The sequence below is a fragment of the Ochlerotatus camptorhynchus genome, unplaced genomic scaffold, assembly GCF_037179485.1.
Source record: "Ochlerotatus camptorhynchus isolate MF236.1 unplaced genomic scaffold, CSIRO-AGI_Acam_v1.1 ptg000166l, whole genome shotgun sequence".
NCBI lineage: Eukaryota > Metazoa > Arthropoda > Insecta > Diptera > Culicidae > Ochlerotatus > Ochlerotatus camptorhynchus.
In genome coordinates this window covers 771,658-792,180 of record NW_027040656.1, presented here as the reverse complement: position 1 = coordinate 792,180, position 20,523 = coordinate 771,658, and the positions used below count along the sequence as shown (strand labels likewise).

General features: G+C 38.5%; 1 protein-coding gene across 1 annotated transcript in view; it reads left to right on the top strand.

Moving 5' to 3' along the window:
* mirr (mirror) overlaps positions 1-20,523 on the top strand; it is a 108,636-nt gene that overhangs the window by 71,010 nt on the left and 17,103 nt on the right. The window contains exon 3 of the mRNA XM_065222345.1: positions 11,566-11,672. Coding sequence (XP_065078417.1) covers positions 11,566-11,672 — 107 coding nt within the window. The remainder of the gene's footprint in view (positions 1-11,565; positions 11,673-20,523) is intronic.

The window sequence follows — 20,523 nt, the reverse complement described above, 5'->3', positions numbered from 1 at the left end:
AGACCGGGTTGCTGTGCACAGGAGGAGAATAAAAATATTATAATAAAAATTTATGAATTTGTGTTCTCCACCGTGTTCTCTTCTATTTCTGGATTTTTTTCTTTTTCAAATTTAAATCGAACGAAAATCGTGCCATATATATAATATCCCATCATCATTCGGTGATTGAATCAATAAAGTAAATTATCATCTATTAGCATAAATAATGTCTTAATTTAATAAAATATGATGTTTATTTGTTTATTAGTTATGCTGAGTAAGGCTCTCTCCCGTTTCTGTTTTCGTCTTCGAGCTTCGCTCACATGTGGGGGCTTGTCTGGAGACCAAATTTATGAATATCTGCTCGTAAGTTCATGTTTAAACTCAATCCGTTCGATTGTTTATTGTTGTTGTCGAATTGACAATTTTCTGCTTAACGGAAATCGTTTCGCTTGTCATTCCCGACTTTGGTCGAGGCCATTCACATGATTTCTTTTCCCCTGCGAAGAAGTTGGCACTTTAATTCTTCATAACGCACCGAGCAGCACAGTCCTGGGCTGGTATTGAATTCCATTCACACTTCTTCAGTCGAGAAATCACAGCAGGCCTGGCCCGGGGCAGTTGTCGAGTATGCTCAGCAGGCCAGATGATTCGATTCGATTGTTATTGTTCAAAGTTTCTTTCGTTTCTTGTGGTCCTGCTTTCGGGTATTGACATTCAAATTCACCCATTCACTCGAGGACTTACGGGCAGAGGAAAAATCTGGACAATATCATCATTTCATTTCGTGTTAATAAACTGCATGATTACTATAAATATTTGACGTTTTGTTTACTTTTGTCCTCCGCATTGGTTTGGCCAGGGAAGATGGACCGGGCGCTGCTGGTTGTTGCACGCTGATCAATGGACGCGATTCAGACAAGTTCATTCAAAATTTTGCTCTGTGACGAGAAGTGTGTGTTCTGAGTGGTGCAGACTCGATCACTTTCAGCTTTCAAATCAATTTTCTTGAAAAATATTAACTTTCTTGCCCTTGTTTACATGCTCTCCCAACCGCTCACAAGTAGGCACCTTTTTTCCAGAGCAAACATTAAAACTTATGTCGTTTTCGTTATTGCGGTGTTGCACCGGTGTAGTGTAAGCAGGAATAAGCGCGAGTCTTTGACAGCTCAAAATCATTTGTTTGTAAACAAAGGGGCATCCTATATCTACACCCTAAATTATTACGGTGTACGGCAGTGTAGCACACCGCAAAAATTAAAACGACATCAGTACGATACTGATCGTTAAAGCAGTCGAATATGCTAGAATCGCGTCCCCGCAGATCCCTTTATTTGGGTTTATTAGCTCCCAATGTTGTGGATACCAATGTTTGTTTAAAATTTTAATTGAATTATTTTATTTGCAACAATAAAATCGATATGGCCCTGAAATAGACTTTTATGATTGTTTCTTAATCAAGAATAATATGTTTTATTCGTTTGTTTGACAGCTGTTGTTGGATTTTTTTTTACAACCATTTCGAGTGAGTCCGCACCACTCATGTCATACCTATTCATTATAAAGTTTAAGTTGACGATGAATTTTAAGGTCAGAGCCTAATGAAAATGGACTTAAGTCCATCTAATTGCATCATTTTCGAAGTTTTAACCCAATCATAATGGAACACCGTTTTTCAGGAATGTTTTATATTATATACATGGGAATTGGTAAAGAAGTAAAGCAGCTGTATCTGTGTTGCTTTCAGTTGAACTTCGTTACGTTTGAAATTTAGGTCATATAATATTAAATCAATGACTATAGTTTTAGTTTGAAATTTCAGTTACTAGTTTCGCTGACACTAGCCACATGAACAACAAAACTAGATAATTGACCAGAAATCAGCTGGAAAATTTTGGACGGTCGATTAAAATACTCATTCGGGGGATTGCTGCCATTCCTTTCAAATGGGAAAATGGTTTTTGTAACATTAAAACGATAAAATGCTCCATAAACCTTGAAAAAATGCTCTTTTACTGCGTAGCTACAGCAAGCGTCTAGGGTAAGCTTCTAAAAGAAGAATCTTATAAAAAAAAACTTTTAAAAGACGCTCATACAAAATATTCTAAAAGAAGCTCATTCTAGACGCTTGCCTGTCGCTCCGCTCAACTGACTAAAAAAAAATAACACAAGCAGGACTGAATAGCGACGCAAAATAGGAGCAATTTTTAAAGGTTTATAGAGCATTTCATGGTTATAATATTACGTTTCTATAGCTGTCATTTTCAAATCACATGTATACAAAAAACTGGTTAAACCATCAAACTTCTAATATCTCACAACTTTCGTGTCAGCCTATGAGACATACGAAGATTTTGTAAACTGAACGAATAGCGATTTTCTTGATGCAAGTCACATGAAAAGTCAGTATCGTCAGTAGGGGTGACATTGATACATCATAGTGGTTTACTACCCATTGTAGCACGGAAACTAAGTCCGATAGCAGTGGGCTCTCTTTTCTGCTTGTCTTGATCAAGCTTAATAACCTCTGATTGTCCTCAACATGTCGCTGTATGAAAGGCCAAAAACGGATTGGGTCGATCGATGGGTAAAATCACCTATACGCATCTACGGGACAGTGAAGAATCTCCTTCCAGCAACATTATCGCACAATTGGTCAAAAAGACGAGCCCCCAAACAGGAAGATGCCCCAATGAGTGGGGAGAAGAGTTCGCGCTTTATCCACGAAATGTTATCAACAGGGAGTTGGCATTCCCACTCTCCCCGTCCGTTGGACCCTCCCTTCCCTTTTATATATGTATTTAAATGTTTATGCTATGTAAATGTTATATCTAATGAATCATCACTTATGCGAGTCGATTGTTATGATTATTGTCAATAATTCTTACATTTCGATGAAGATGATGCTGCCTATTTTACCATTTAAGTGATACTTATCATCACAGAATCCAACTTTGAATCGTAGACCAGGTCCATTAACAATACACTCATTCCGAGAAGGGGCTCATGGTACCACTCATCCTGTATAGTTATCTTCTTCTTCTTCAGATTATCTCACCACCAGAAATGAACGCTCGGAGTGGTTAGTAATATCAAATGGTGTTACATGCAAACGAAAAAGAGATACAAACAGGATTAGTTTTTTAAAGTAATAGTTTCATCTGAATACCCAACTAATCATATCGTATCTCAGTGACATTGACTCACTCTGAACATACATTTAATGTTATTTTGTGATTACATGGCTACTTTGGTACTCACATGAAATGTTGTGCAAGTACCACAAGTTCAACAACGCCCAATTATAGACAACTCAATGCTTATCCCATTTACTCTTTGAATCAGCGAACCCACGCTAAGCGCTAAGAAACACAAAACAATATATATAGATAAAGCTCAAAAATACAGCTTTAACTGATAGTTCTTTATAAACATCAAGCTGTCCCATATTGGACCCTACCAACCCACGGCACCTACACGGTAATGTGGGTCATCAGAATGGTTCATCGGTTGCTAAGTGAAGTACTTCTCAAACTAAAGCGATACATTTCTCAATTTTTTTTCCTTGATTTGTTTTTCTGTCGATCTTGTTTTCCGTGCTGAGCACCAATGCTATGAGGGCAACATTGGACCAAAAAGACATAGTTTTTCGTTCCCTACCTTATTACATGCACATTATGAAGAAAATCAATGACAGTCGATGGTTGATTGACACTGAAATCTCATTGGTCAATGTCACCCCTTATGGGGATAGGGGTGACATTGGACCAAAAACATCAACTAGGTTTGATTATCTACATATGTACATTAACGTAGCTTTTAGGAATACACTTTGATGCGATCATAATGTAATGCTTATATATGACTTAGAATCACGTGTAACCCACGCCAATCCGTAACGTAACGTAAGAGTGTGTTATTTTAGTATTTAGTATAGTATTTTAGTATTTTAGTAGCATTTAACTTTATACCACTATTTAAATAAAACAACTAATTAATGTTATTTATGGATTATTCTAGAAGAAGATATATGCCCTCTTTAGACCATGTTAAATTTTAGTCATCAATTTCTGTATGTTCAAAATATTTGCAACAATATATCAATCTCTGATCACGATTTCAATAACACCAAAAATAATTCCGTTTTTCATTGATCGTCTTGAAAAACCTAACTTCCGACATTTAGTCCAATACGCATTGTGCTTGCAGATAGCTTATTATTGTAATAGTCACATTTTGCTTTACATACTAAAATATTTGTAGAATTTCTTAATCGCTTGAAAAATGACAAATCATCTGGTTTTCTAATATGTATTAGAGCATCCCTTTGCTCCTAGATTAAAAAAAGCATGCTATGATTCGGTTTTGTATGATTTGTTAAAATCTGTGCATTTTTCCAATTTCAGCATGCATGATTCACTCTATAGATTCAATCAAGGATCCAATCATGGATTTAATCTTTAACAAACGAGATTGGAAACTGTTTGACTTTATCGACAATCCTGGATAATTTTATACTTATTTTTTTTTTTTTTTTGAGCACAGAATATGTATTGGTACTTCAAAAAAAATACTAAAAGTAGGAACGGAATAAGAAAAGATAGATCAACAATGAATTAAGCATCAAGATTTTGGGAAGGCGTTCTATGTAATGATCAAGTTTCACAATTACAGTGAGATCAGATGATTAACTTTTCGGCAAGCCCGGTGGAGAAAATCATGTAATCACTCTAATGAATTGCATGAAGCATTGAACCAGAATCAATATTAGTAATCAGTATGATGTAGATTCCATATCCTTTAGAAGAGTTTAGGTGAAAGATCGAGATTTCTGAAGAAATAGTTACATTCACCTATGCTAGTACATTTTTGTCACTGGTTTCTACTGAGGAAATCTGGCAGACGTGATGTGATGATTCAAGATCACAGAAAGTTTATTAAAATGATCAGAATGTAGATTTCAGCCAAAAACTCATTTCGGGCAAGACGTAAGGTGATGTTTTTCACAGCACTTTTATTCATAGTTCAGTGATGTTTTGTACAGAAAATCTGAGTTATTCCTCGCTGTTGAGAATGAAGAATTTGTGAAAAACTGCATCGGTAAATTCAACCCAAAATGCATTTTGGACTGTCATCCCCTTTTAGATTCTATCTAAACGTAGATTTGGATTTTCAATTCAAATATTTAGGCATAAATTAATCACCAGCTCGACTAACAAATAAAACGATCAAAACACATCCAGAAAACAGGATTGTTTGGTACGCAATCAATGATCTATCAGCACAAGGAGTGGGATCGTTTGAAATCAAGGGGGACTAGAAAAATGATGCATGGGATCGATCATGATCCGAAAAATTATTCCAAGCTGCTCTTTCATGGGATTTTTTGCAGACTACTCCCCCATGTTCCATGTACGCAAGATCACGATGCTTTTTTAATCTGCGCATTGAACGTGAAATTGTAACGATCTTTATTGTTTATTTTACTAGTATGTTCGCAACTATCATGTAAATATTTCAATATAATTAAGACAACTAGCACATCAGGATCACCGTACGAAAAGAAAAGATCCCAATTAAGCTTGTTGAATTCCATTAAAAACATTTCAGGGCCCACACGTTTGTAGTCGCAGTTAAAGATCCCTTTAGTAACAGTATTTCTGTCAAAATCTAGCTAAGCAAATATCATGTAATGTTTTAATTTATTTGGGACATCAATTAGTTCAAAACTTAAGATGTTACTCGAGTTCGAGTGAACATGGTTTTTCGAACATAGGCATCTCAATTTATTGAACAAGTCATGCATATTTATATGCATATTTATACTCTTTTGGGCATCATTAGCTTTCATTTGGAAGGTAAGCTCCCAGGTTTCCAGACAAAGTGTTATTTTGGGCCATCGTAGTGTTGAGTCGCCTTCGAATAATCATTCTTGAGTAATTTACCTGTAAAACGATTCATTGATCAAAAGATCAACCACTCACTATCCACGAAATGCTACGAAACCGAAAATTTACTATTTTACCCTTAACATCCAAATACCTTCAATTAATAAAATATTATAATATCCGATTAAGATGTTAGAAGTTAGAAAAGTAAACAAATTATTTAGACGATGACCGTCCATATGATAAATTAACTGATCGATAACTGCTGGATTATGATCGTGCGTGAACTGCATTAATTCGATTTATTTAAAAATTTATTTTTCAGCAAAACATTCAAATTGTTACATAGAATGGTAAGCATGGTTTGACACATGAAAACTAGCAACAGTTCGGCTTTTTGTCTTTATTTTATCTCTTAATCCTAACTTTCGAACTAAAGAGAAACAGAACTTCCAGCTCTAGATGGGTTGACACCATCACCGAGCACCTGCATCGTCGACCAATTTGTCAATTGAACTTGAATGCCTTCGAATGGTCTTGCATCCAAGCGATTATCGCCACCTTTCGTTCGTGTATGTAAATCACCTTAAAAGCTTTCAAGATAATGCACCTGTATCAGCTTGGCCGTTGATCGTCCCATGTGTGTATTTTCAACTGGCTCAATAGAAGATGGGTCAAAACACAGCTGAGTGGTGGATCGAACGATCCGCTCTCCCTACCCGAAGGAAAGATACGCATCTCGAAAGCCCGTTTTCACAGTCAAAATTGACGAGTCTATCCTTGCTGGCTGGTTCTCCTCTCAACCGAACAAATTCCTCCACTTTTATGCCCACTTCACTTCCCCTATTCATTTCATTTAGCCAAATTACCCACAGTCAACCGTTTGCTGCTATTTTTCGGAGTAAAACAATGAATGACTCCAATAATATGCATTCAGCTGAAGCAGTTCCAAGCAAACGTGACTCGGATGCTTTCTCGTGCATGGCTAACCGAGACAGCGATCAGATAGAGAGAGAGAGAGAGAGAGAGAGAGAGAGAGAGAGAGAGATGAAAAATATGTAGGTAATAAAAATAAAAATTACTTTTATGTACGTATAATTTATCTTAACTACCTTCTTGACGGCAGTTCACGAAGAAGGATCTCTCCAAAGTTAGAATAGAACTACAGAGAGGTACCGTTGTTTGCGGATGGAGCATCAGCCGTAATTCTTTATTTTTTCAGAATTCCTTGATCCCTTCTTTTTTGGTAATAAAGGTACCATTTGCGTACAGCATCCTTACTACCAAAGATCAGGCAGCTAGGAATTGGGAAAATGGAACACCGACTTAAACTCCATCCGCAAACTATGGTACCTCTCTGTAGCACCTTCAGAGAACGGGTGAGGGGCTTCAAAATGCGCACATGCATAATTTATTAATTTTAGGTGAAAATTTTTCGAAATTCGTTCCTGTGGATGACGACGATGGCGACTGCCAGTTGAGTATCTCTTAACTCTCGTTTTCCGCATAGAAGCATATAACAGCTTACTTTTACAACCTGTTTATGGTTGGAGCCAGAGTTTTACAGCTTTATTTGGACAGACGAGAGGGATATTGTGTGTGTGAGTGTGAGTGCCGGTGGTGGTGATAATTACTTCTCAGAAAATTAGTGCTACTTAGACCGCCCTAAAATCATCAACAATACATCGTACTGAAGGGTTTGTCATTCGTAGAGCAGAGTTCGCTGCTGTAGGGCTATAATTCCGCTGACATTTGTTATTGCAACACTTGGAAACGCTTCAGAGCCAAAGAGCATCAACAAATCAATCTAAATCATTCGCTAATTTGTTAAACAATCGCGTGTGAGGTCCTCATCCGATGAACCTACATGCTGGATGCTTAGATCCTCCACAAACTAACTGTGCTCAGCTCCCGATCGCGCACCCTGATAAAGCACGCGATTGCGGATGTTTGTTTACTGGGCAGCGCGCAAACCCGTTAACATCATAAAGTCTGTCGAACACGGCTTAAATCGGTGTAAACATAAACTATCCTCGTTCGGGTTTGCGATGGTAGTGGTGAGCGATTGGCAGTGGCCTGCATCGATGTTGTAAACGGCCGGGTCTGATTGACCGCAGAGTGCTCCTTTCGGACATCACATACGCCAATCATGCCTGGCATGAAAATTTCAATATTTCCACCCGAGTTCCTTCTGCCAGTCCTATTTTGGAACGAAAGTCACGTACTGGATGTGCAGTTTGCTTCTGTTTTTATATTCAATTTATGAATGGAGCTTCTTTTTATTGCCACAAATTACGCAAAAAAGTGTGTGTGATTGCATTACGAACAGTGTGGTATTTATTCCTGCGAATATTTCAATGTGCTTTTACTGCACTTGGACCAACAACGGTGAACTACTTTTTGTATGATAAGCAAACGAAGCCGTCAACTTGAATGCAATTAGTCAATAAACGCGATTGAGCCAGACGGCCGATAATAACAGGCAACCGATTATGTTACACATTTAGTGTCGGACCGTTCAGCAATATGATTAAAATGTACAGTTATTGAGGTGGGTATAAATTGGCATAAATATATTGTATTGATATTTAGTGCAGTAGGGTTACCTTTGAAAAATAATATCAATGTAAAAATGTATCAGTAGACTTAATCGGACAAATTCCGATAAGGCCTGACAATTAAAAAAACAACTAGATTTTTAATCTACTACAGATACCTACTTGCAATAAGCCGATACCTCTCTATCTACACAGCAAAAACATAATTTTAATATCACATCAAAGTGGATGCACAGCAATCGTGTCGAAAATATGGTGTAATATTACTTGCCAAAAATGACAAAATTATCATTAATACAGTGCATAAACATTACGCTGCTTTTACTGCATTTGTTTATTTTTGTGGCCATAAAATTTACATGAGATTTTCGACATGATTGATTGATCTAGGATGTAATATTAAAATTTATGTTTTGCTTTGTATGGTGTCCTTGGAATGTGACCTTTTGACTCGTCCAATGAGACCACCCCAGATTAACCCTATCACGCTTTTAACACATGTTTTTGTACTTGCAAAATAAAACACCAACGAAATACAGTCCTCGATTAGCCTCGGACCGTCAATTGCTAGTAATTAATGGGATAATGAAGGCATGCGCACACAGATTATCACCTACCGAATTCTGTGTGCTGAATGTTTTCACGAACGCTTGTAGGTGATAAGAAGGCGTAACCGGGTGATGATTCGGGGTGATGCTAATATGCACTAAATATACCGAGCCTCAACCTGAACCATGTTTATTTTTGCTTCTGTCCATTTCAATATCAGGTGCATAATTTCTCAGTTAGTGCCATTTTATTCTGCAGCAAAAAATAATAAAGTAAACAACATTTACTATCACCACTCGTAAGCACTACTACCAGAGCAAGAATCCAACAACAAATAGCACTCAGATGATAGCAACTCGTCGTCGACTGCGCAGAATTATTAGTGCTTGTCAATAATTTGTATTTCTGAAATTAATTAAGTGTCAGATTTCATGTAAACGCCTCGCTCTCCTTATCATCTTCGTCACGGGACCCACTGTACCTCCATGCTGAGAGAAATCAGTCTATGCTCGTGTAAAGTACACCAAACATTTTCGACCCACCTGACCTCTCTCGGTTATCACAAGAAAAATGATGTACATAACCCATCTCAATAAGGCACAATCAATGGATTCTGTTTTTTGTCACTTAGAAACTAGACCTATCGACATTTTATGGGTCAAGGTTTTGGTGCTAAAATACTAAAAAGCAAATATGTTCATTTCTGATCATTACCAAACGATCATTTCTTTGATTATATTTTACATTTTAATACAATTCCTTTCGTGGAACTTTCATAGCACTAAAATTTTTGTTTACTTTATACGATAGGTTTGACAGTTCAATAGGTAGACTTGGCTTCCTTCATGCGTGACAGCGTGACTCTCATACACCGACTCTAATTATAAGCAATAAACTTGTATTCAATCATCATCCTACCTTTTTTTATGGAGTAAGTGTGTCAGTTTTGGGTACTTATGTTACAGTAGTTAACTTTCGGACTTCAACATAATTTTTAATATGTGTTTATGTTTCTAATTCCCTAAATATATATTAAAATATATGTAGCCCCGTAACGTGGGTAGATCACCTTTTCGTGGTACGTTACGGGATGTAAGATCTACCACCGATTCCTAGTCTTGTCTACTTCAGACTAGGGGAACAGGATTTTTCAGTAATCAAAGGAACACATCTTAGTCCTTGTTACTTTTTATGCCTTGTTGATAGTGACAAGTCCCCGGGTTGCCTTGACCGAGGATGATCTTGAAACAAGGAAAAAATGAGTTAGTCTTCACCTATGTGATTCCAAATCTTCTATTCATTGTTCCCTAGTTTGAAGTGGTTAAGACTAGGGTTCTGATGCATGGTCATTATCGCTGTCATTGCTTGTTTTTGTTGCTAAGAGATCCAATTTTGATTGACAAAGGAGCGCGCCTTTGGAGGGTGTTCCAACACTCCGAAGGGTATAAATAGCGGGACCTTTCAATTAGAGTCGGATCCTTGCGATAAATGCGAGAATGACAACTGTAAAAAAATCGAATGCTTCATCATTTCTCAATAGTGATGGAGTAATACGACATGCACTAAACTAAGGACACGGGATATACTACAATAGATCAAATTACTGGTCGCAGTGGTTTTATGTCCCGAACAGAGGAAAAAAAAATATGTTCTAATGTACTAATGAAATTAAGTTTATTAAGCACCGACACATTTTTAAAGTTAAGAAGAAACTTATTAGACGACCGCTCGGCACACCTTGTTTTCCACTAATTATAGCATCTATTTTCTTGTTTTGAAGAAATAGTGTCACCCTAATCAATTATTTTTTGTCCGTCTGAATTTGTAAAAACAATCATATACATACATGATTTAAATTAAAATTTGATATAAAATAGTAGTGTTAACACAATTTTGACCTTAAACTACATATAGGTTTGAGATCTTGAGTTATTTTTAGATTGTAGATTCAACCCATATTCGTTGGGATTCAATATATACATGTTGCCCACAAAACGCAAAAGATTGTGATTTAATCGCTTTTACTGAAGTATGGACAAAATAGGAAACTTTTGCCAAAAAAGGTGCACTTACCCTACCAATTTATTGCAACGTTTTAAATTCAATAGGTCTGTTCCCGTCGGAATTTCACAGAAAAGCAAGCACGGGAATAAACCCTTAGATTTATATTTTATTTATTGACTAGCAATCTTGCTTTGTGTTACAAAGCATCAATGAAAATTATTACTATTACCATTAATTATCAAATATCACATCTAACCACTTCACTAAACAAAGTGAATTCAAAACGTTTATCATTAAAAAAAACTGCAACTGTCCAGCATCTAATTAATGTCTAAAACAAGTACATACTTCGCACTCAAAAAAAAAACACATGATGAACCATCCTTATCAGTACTTAAGTCGTAACCTTTGATCCTTGAATTAGTGGTATTTTGATTAACAGCGTAGTCAACGAGATTTATGGCATGGCATTTATGAGCGAAGCAGTTTTTTTTCTTTTGCTATTTTCAACGATTTACTGCTTAGTGCTCACTCAACAGTTTGCATGATTAATATTTCTTCAAAATTTTCTTAATCCTCTGTTCCAGGCTGCCGGAATCGACCTGAAGGAAAATCTAGCAGCAGGTGGTGCACCATGGCCTTATCCCTCCGTTTACCACCCGTACGACGCTGCCTTCGGTTACCCTTTCAACTCGTAAGTTTTAATTAAATTTATCAATATTTTACGCCACTGACTGATTCAGATCCCCCACGCCTAATGGATCATTTCCTCGGTTTGTCGCTTGGTGGTATGGAAATTCGCTCGGAATGTATCGCCTTGAGGGGCGTGATGCCTCGTTGTTTTGTTGTCCCGTGGCCAAAGTTAGGACTAAAGGAAGAAAAAAAAAATCGAGAACACATGTTTCCTCCTCACAGATTCATGTACTGTGATTAATTAATTTCCTCTCGTCGTAGTCTCATTAGCGTGCGAGAGAGACATGGAACGATTTCTCATTACGAAATTACGACAAATTTATGAAGATGTTTCGCTTGTCAAAGAAAGAAGTGGATATCGTCAAACGCTGCAGGCTTGGTTTTTAATGAATTTTGTGCACCGCCGAAGCAACCGGGACAAAAAATGACAAGTTGATTCGACCTCCTCCTCGTCGTTCGACGCAAATGTATGTCACTCTCTGATCAGAGAGTGAAAGAGAATGTTTTGACTTTCGGAGAGTCTGTGATCTTTGCCGGGTTGTTTCTCTTGGAATCAAACAAGCTGATGACATATTTATGACTGTCGTGAAATATTCTGGAAACTTCACAACTAAATCAACTTTGCCCAATACCTCGTGTTTCAAACCATATTCTAATGCCGATGATATGCCCAAGCTACCATTTATTTAAGTGTTTCCACAAGTACGTCAAACACATTCGCTGGCACCCTTTGATCAGTTCACACATCCAACGTATCCCCTCTTCTTCGCTTCCTGTCAGAAGCGTTCCTTCTCGTGACTTGATAACTCTGTGTAATGATTGATCTCTTGAATGAGCAAGCGACATATTGACGGTGGCACATAGTGGTAGGTTTCCACAGAAAACACTTGTTAAAACAAAATATTTACCATTTCGTTAGCATTGAAGACAGATTCACTAGACTACAGTAGGTACATGCGCAGGGCAAAGTAGGCGATGAGTGATTTACCGATTTGCCGCCATATCACAGTCGTAGTACACTTTGATGATACATTGCGTGGCGTATTTTACTCAATGTTGTTGCATGCTAATTCGCCTTCGATTGGCAACCGAAACTCGCCGTAAACATATTGTACGTACGAAGACAGGAAATGTTAACTATTTTACACCACTCATCGTTTTGTTTCTTCCCTTGTTCGAAAATGGTTTGACAATGCCAATGCATGTGTCTTTTCACTATGACATTTGGCTTCGACGACAAACGGGTAGTCGCGCATCAAAAGTGTCTTAATTATATGGTAATGCATTATTTAATTTAGACATACACTTTTGGCTGATGGACTGTAGGGAGCGATTGAAGTCAACAGCGACTGCCACTGACAGAGCTTCACTTTAGGCCACCGATGAATTATTGATGGAATTAATATTTTATTTTATATTCAATCCAGGGGCACTTCCAGGTAATGTCACACTTCTTTTCTTCACTCAAACCAACCCAATCGATCGCTACTAAGAACAGTGCTTCGTGTCGTCACTTAGTAGACTCCAATCGGAACTGATTGTTGTACATGAAATAAGCAACTTGTTGGTCATTGTTTTTTTTTTTTCAACCTAATGTTTATGACGCTTATCGACGCGTATGATAGTTGGACAAAATTCTCAACAAGGTACATGTAGGTGCTACACAGCAAAGCTCATTTGCACCCTTCAATGACAACCACCGATTGTCGCCAACAGCAGTGTTGATCGCGATGTGCGGTAATGCATTGCGGAGTGTATCTACTGATTTTTTTTCTAAATAAATACAATTAAAAATCACGACTCAAGAGCCGCAGTAGTCTCGATCAAATATGCATGTTTGAAAGGCTATCAAAACAAATTTATAAAGAGATCTTTATCATACGTTTTGTTGTGCTCGTTCTGACCGCTCGGTGTGCTACTGCCCAGCCCGTTTCCAAGGAAAGCGAAGCGAGGCAAATAATAATGAAAATCTATATTGATTTCGGCATTGTTTGACTTTGATGATAGGTCTTTAGCAGGCACCTGGTAAAGCATCCAAGCAGTCTGTAATCTAACCGTTTTCTGTCAGGTTCCCGATTCATCGGCATCGCCTACTAGGGATAGGTGATGTAATAGTTGATTTTTTTTTTATTTGAAAATGATTTCCCGATAGCATCTCTGTGCGAGACAACCCTTCCTGTATGTCCCATGGCGGATGATCGTTGCAGCACCTTTCAATTTTTCATGAACCTGTCAACCAACACTTCCGATAAGGGCGTGAAATGAAGACAGGACCAAGACTGTCAAGCGTCTTTAGCAGCTTTCTCTCTCTCTCTCACTCCGGCTCTGTCTCTATCGAACCTCAAATAAGACTATCGAACGTGTTTTCAGTTCAGTGGTTTCATTGACGTCAGTGTTGATAAATCAAACCAAAGCTTGCACCGATGGGGACCGAGGTTAATGATCACTCCCTCAACAACGTCGTCTCCACTCTGTCGTCGTATGTCGAGAGTTCCCAGGTTTGGTCGGAAGCGTGCAACATACTCGCGCGATGTTGTTGTGATGCGGAAAGGTAAATAAATCAATCTTCCTGGTGTGTTGCTTTTATTCCGGGTCACAAACGTAAATTTATCGCATCATCTTGATCTTGCCACACTTTGCTCGATAGATGGACCAGGCAGTGTAGCGCGTCCTCAGTGTAGGGCGATGAGTATCGAAGATGAAAAGGAAGTGTTGCGTGGAGTCATTAAATATTTCACACCTGCATTTCAAATCTTAGGAACTAATTTATTCTTGACGTGTCATCTTGCAGTTAATAAGAAGAACACCAGTTCGGATGAAAGATAATTGTAAATATGCTCATTTATGTCTCTGAACATGGTAGCCAAGAGTAATTTCAGAAAATATTAGCAATTCAAGATAAGGCAATCCACGCACAGATTTCAAATGTATCATGTTAGATGGGGATGCAGCTAATTTCCACATTGTGTAACTGTCAACGCCACTCCGTCATAACACGGGTCACCTGTAATACAATTCTCCCTTTAATTTACAAATCGTGTTATACCAAATATGAACAAAATTCGGGACGACCTCCACCCCGTCATTCACCATTGCATTTACGCTCATTCATCATCGTCACCGCCATGCCGCAGAATCGTTTTCCATTATCATGAATTTTTAAGCACATTTCCATCGGCGGTAATCCTTTTATTCGTCGCTGCCTTGTCAACAGTGCTTTTTATGTAACTGGAGCTGTTCTGAATTTCCCTCTGATTAACATCCGCCCAAGCAAACAGCAAAAAAAATGCTTTATATAACGACTTGCTCATTTTTTGTTACTAGTAGTCAAGTTACATTACACAGCAATTACGGGATTGATATTGTCGGTTTTTACGAAATCTGGCATTCGAAATTGCAGCCGCAGAACACCATGAAAATTCGGAAGCGTAATGTCGTTGCTGTGTTTGATGAATAATTTAAATGTTGCTCTCTGGTTGATGCTTCATTACATTCCTTTTAGACCAGACGGATGGCGTTTGCAAACGACATAAACCCCATCCATCGTTTGCTTGATTCTGTGTGCTTCGTAATTGCACGTTGTGTCTAAATTAATTTCACTTTTCCGTATCCCGATTCGCACTCATCCCCCGCCTTCAGCTTAAGAAGCGCCATTCTTTTCCATCAAAAGTCAATCAAAATACAGAAAATTTGTCATGTTTGAAATTTACTGTTCAATTTCAATCAACCATCATTTATCACTGTTTAGAAGTCATCGGCTGCTTTGTTAAGCCGCGAATAACACAAAGAGAGCTCATCGGATTCCCTTCACTCTGCTTCTCTCCGTTTGCTGTCAGGGACACACCACATTTTTCCGTTCGAGGGCTCCTATGATGGCAGTCACAATCTCGATGATAGATTTGCGATTTGAGCGGATGGTCCCGTCCGAGTAAATGAATAAACTCCTGGTTGTTGTTTGCTATCGCAATAGGACGTACGAATGTACGAGCCCTGCTCAGCTCTAAGCTCAGGAAACAATAGTGTCGAAATCTCCCACTTCCTGTTTCTACTGAATCATGTCCTTTCAGAAACTGACAAACGGTGCAAAAATCAGACCCAAGTGAGCGGTTCGCACCATGCGCCGAATAACGATCGCGAATATCTCTGACTGTCATGACATCGCGTTCTGATACTGGTCCGTCAGTCAGCCTGCAGCTGATGGAGACGGATTGAGAAAATCAAATTCAGATAAATCATGAAGATGATATCACTTGCGAGGATTATTTATCATTTATGTGTTTCGATATTAATATATGCACTATTCAATTGAAAACGTACGCGACTGGTGGAGGCAATTTTCGGACTGCCATTTGGCCACCGGCGTTGTTTGCAATGTGCAAGTGAAGATTCGCCGTATGTCAGCCATCATTCACCGAGTCAAGTCAGCTGGAAATTGAACTCCCATTCGTAGGCAATCCAAGACTCTTCATCATAGTGTTATTTACAGCAAAATAAATATTAAGCTCACATTCTACATTGTGCGGGTAGCAAATCGTACGCACCACTTGAATGGTTGGTGAAGCCTTTTTTGTAGACCTCCTTGTTATTGCTGCAATTTGCAACAAATAAAACTTAAATCTAGCAGAGTTGGACACCAAGGATGGTCACCGATTACACAATGGGCCAGATTGGAAGATTTCGCACCAAAAGTAGGATAAACATTTTATCTATTTCCAAAGGCGTGGAGTGGGACCATATCACCTGGTGCGGGTATGTTGGATGTTCCCTCCGTTATGAGGTGTTTAAACTTGTGCTGATTTACGTGCTGGTAAGCCTGTCGTTCGCATGGTGATGTAAACAGTTTTTTTGGTGCTAATTAACATTGGCGCATCAATTTCTGGCACAAAATTGATCGGAATTCACCAATTTTGGTTAATCACCATTATGAACCAGCACATATGTAAACAAGAGAGGGTCTAGTATTTATAAGACAGGACGAGCGGATTCAAAACAAACTGCCTTGGCAACCTATGCCTTATACTATACCCTCTCTAATGAAGACAGGCCATTACGCTTGGTTTAAATTAGTACTAGTTCACCAGCGCTGATGAGCCAGCTGCTAGCAAATGGTCATCAACATGATGTAAACAGTTTTCAGCAACTGATTTTTATCCGCACGTCAGGTGCTCCGAATTTGCAAGCTAACTGACATTTTGGTTTTCAGCATGATCAGCTTGCTCCATTGTGTCAACACTTCATGCTGAAAAATTATCAGCGCTAGTGAACCAGCACTACTGTAATTGGTCATTACCATCCCTGGTGACTTTTCAATAACTACAATTACAATTTCAAACATAGTAAACACTATTTTTTATGAAAAAATGATACTGCCATCAAGCAATAAAATTAGTAAATACTTTACAGTAAACATTCCATTTCCATTTCAATATTTCTAACTATCTCGATGATTTGGGCAATCCCTTCAGGTTCCCATGCTTATGTTTATAACCTGATATTCTTTCTATCTCGACTGTTCTCAATGTCGATGGTCCCTGGAAAATATTCGAGAACAAATCACTCCCCATATGTCGATGGAAAAACCTAGTACACTAGTTTTTTTTTTTTTTTTTTTTTTTGCTTTGAAGTAAGCGATCAAGATTTGCTTTAGATACGGGATAATCAAATACTCTAAAAAAAAACCCGATGTGCTTCTAAAATTGTACTAGTAGACTAATAAATTACTGTTCTGTGAATGCCGTTCTCGCGCTATCTCATGGTCCCTTCAATATCGAGAAATGGAAAGGTGAATGTAACAAGTCATTCACACCTATTATGTATTCAGTTCGAAATGGATTTCCAACATATAGCAATGTTTTGTATAGGAAAGCCGTTCTGAATGGAATAGATGATAGGAGTGCTAGCGGAATTCTAGCTGGCATCACTGATCTCGCTATGTCACTAGCGCACTTCGGTTTGGCGATTGCGCCACTATATTTTTTAATAAGTTGCATCGAAAATCTATTTTCATTCGACGCAACTGAGAGCACTTATCATGAGCATGGGCATGATTGACCACCCTCGATTTGCTAATTTGTTATTGCCAGATCAGCTGTTATTACACAGATAACCAATAGACGATGCTTGAAACATGCATTCATCCTCAATGTGTAAAAACAGGTGATCTCAATCTAGGCTATACCGGCCACACTCGAGCGCAGGTCGAAAAAGGAATGAGTAGGAATGTGTTGACGTATACCCGTTATATTAGAAGTGGAGGAGTCCTCTGCAATTCCACGAGAAATCACTGGGATGTGTAATCAACTTTGCAGTAGTCTTCTATAAATGTGTGATGCGTGATGCATTAGTATTATTATGTGGCAAGTACAACATACTCTATGCCTCGGGAAGTCGAGAAATGTATCAACCCGAAAACTTCCTAGAACGGGTACCGGGAACCAAACACAGCTGTCCCTCCAGTATGGGCTGCGCCTTTACTGAATGAGCTAAGGGAGGCCCCAAAGAAGATATCTAAATCCAATTTATCGTAAATCACTTACAAACAGATTTTGGTACGACCGTGTATTCACAAAATTGTCTTACGTCTAATTACATCATCTCAGAATCACGACTTACAAAATAGACCATAAAGATCATTTGACATACATATTTGAAACTACTGAATTATGTAGCTAATATATTAATTAAAATCTCTACATTTTAACTTATATGTTATAATTATTCAAATTGGTTAGTGTAGAAATTTATTTTACAATACCAAACATCAAGTTTTATAGAAGCATCGCGAAGCACTAATAAATTTAAATCATACATTTTTTATCCCAATTTTTTACTTCTGACCCATTGTTTATCGTGTTCAGACCAAATTTGAACGCAGCGTCAGGACTGTCCCGTCCGCTGAAGCTTGCAATAAAACTAACTTGTTGATTATCCTATCCAGGAAAGTGAACGACTGACGGCGTGAAGAGAACTATTAATTTGTAATGTTTATTAACAAATATGTATTAATTTAGCGAAGCCTACATATTTGTCAAAGTACACCACTTGACCGCGCGCAGGAAACAAGTCAGTCGATGGCGCTCGTCTTCCACCCACGCCGACCGTCTCGTATCAGTGCTGCACACCGGTACCGGTTATAGCTAGCGGCCGGTCACGTTCCGCCAATTTGAACCATAGACAGCAGCGCAAGACTCGCAAAAATGGGCCCATATGAGACCAGTCGCGTTAAAGAACGTGTAAATTGAGTTAAACTACACGGTGAGTAATGCAAATTGTGGACACTGGCTCTCTGTTTCTGTGTATGCAGTTCAATTTCCAATCGAGAAGCGGGAAGTCTGGAACCGCTTCGCTCAGTATGGCAAGCCATAGATTGTGGAATGTTTTATTTGCTTGTTTCCAATGTGCATATACATGCCGGAATACTAATTTGACTAGTACTAGACGTTAATCAATTATTTTATTTAACAGACTATTTTACACTGTCGATATGGGACGCGAAACTATTCACTTTCAATTGTTTGCCTACGTAATGTTGCTGTGAACGACGAAATATATTTCAAGTTGAGTTTTGAGTAGCTCACAACATTAGCACATTGTGTAGTTTGTTTGAAAGCTTCCAAACATTGTGAACTAAATGTTACATTTAGTTGAAAAACATGCTATATCTACCCATCGCATCGCACTAAGCACCTCGCTGGTATTTACCGTACACTGAAGAAGCATTCAAATTGTGAAAAAAAATCCCTCTTCCAAGTTGAGGAAACTCTTTATTTTCTTTCATCGACCATTACTCCCAGACGCCATAGGCCATAAAACGCACCGAAAAAAATAGACACACTTTGGCTGGTTTCTCCTGAGTGTTTGTCCACAAACGCTCGTTCGGCCAACCGACCAACTAGAAACACGTTGTCTAAAGGGGTAATTAAACGCAGAACAATACCTAATAACCAGCAAGTAATTTAGTGACCATGATGATCAAATTATCATACTTTTATCTTTGAGTTTTATGTTCCAAGCTTCTCCGCTGCCACAACCGGAGCGCCTCCCTTTCAGCTCATTTACATAACCAATAAAAAGCTAAAAGGAGTTAAGTGCAGCGTGGTGAAAGAGCTCGAAACCAGAAAGGTAGCTTCCGCTTACTCTCACATCTCTCCAAACAACAATGACGCCGACGAGGCATGAATGTCCTACGTGAGCTAGCAACAAGAACAATATCGGACACTGAATCAATGAGGGTGATTCAATCTGATTTCTCGAAAAGTCACGCATCCACGGGTGAATTGTTATTCTTCGGTTTAATCCGAGAAATCAAATGCCTGCAGTTCCTAGATTGGAATGCATTTGTTAAAAACCGACTCGAACTCAACCGGATGATCAGTTTTGGGTATGGCCGCGTTGGCGAGAGTATGTCCACCTCAATTACATTAAACATATTACTGTTGTCGTCGTTAGAAATGCATCACAACTAATTAGTAATCCAAGACAACAACCGCGTGATGGCCCGATTCCACCGCACTACACTCAACCGATCGCGTCACATTCCATCGAAGGCAACGGACGCAGCTTTGTCTTATCGACCAACCCAAATACGACTTGTCAGCGCTATGTCTTACTAATAATTCATTTGATTAACAATTAGCCAAACGTGTACATCGCACAGATTGTGAGCCCGTCAGCTGAGGAAGTTTCAACGGAATCGAACAAAAGGTACCTCAGTCACGCTCCCCAGTGGAACTCACAAAAAGAAGAAGCATGTCCATGTCATTTGGTTGAGAAACAAGTTGAAAATAAGCGCAAAAATCGATCGTGAATATCAATGAATCCCCGCATGTAGAAATCAATGCAGCACGCTGGAC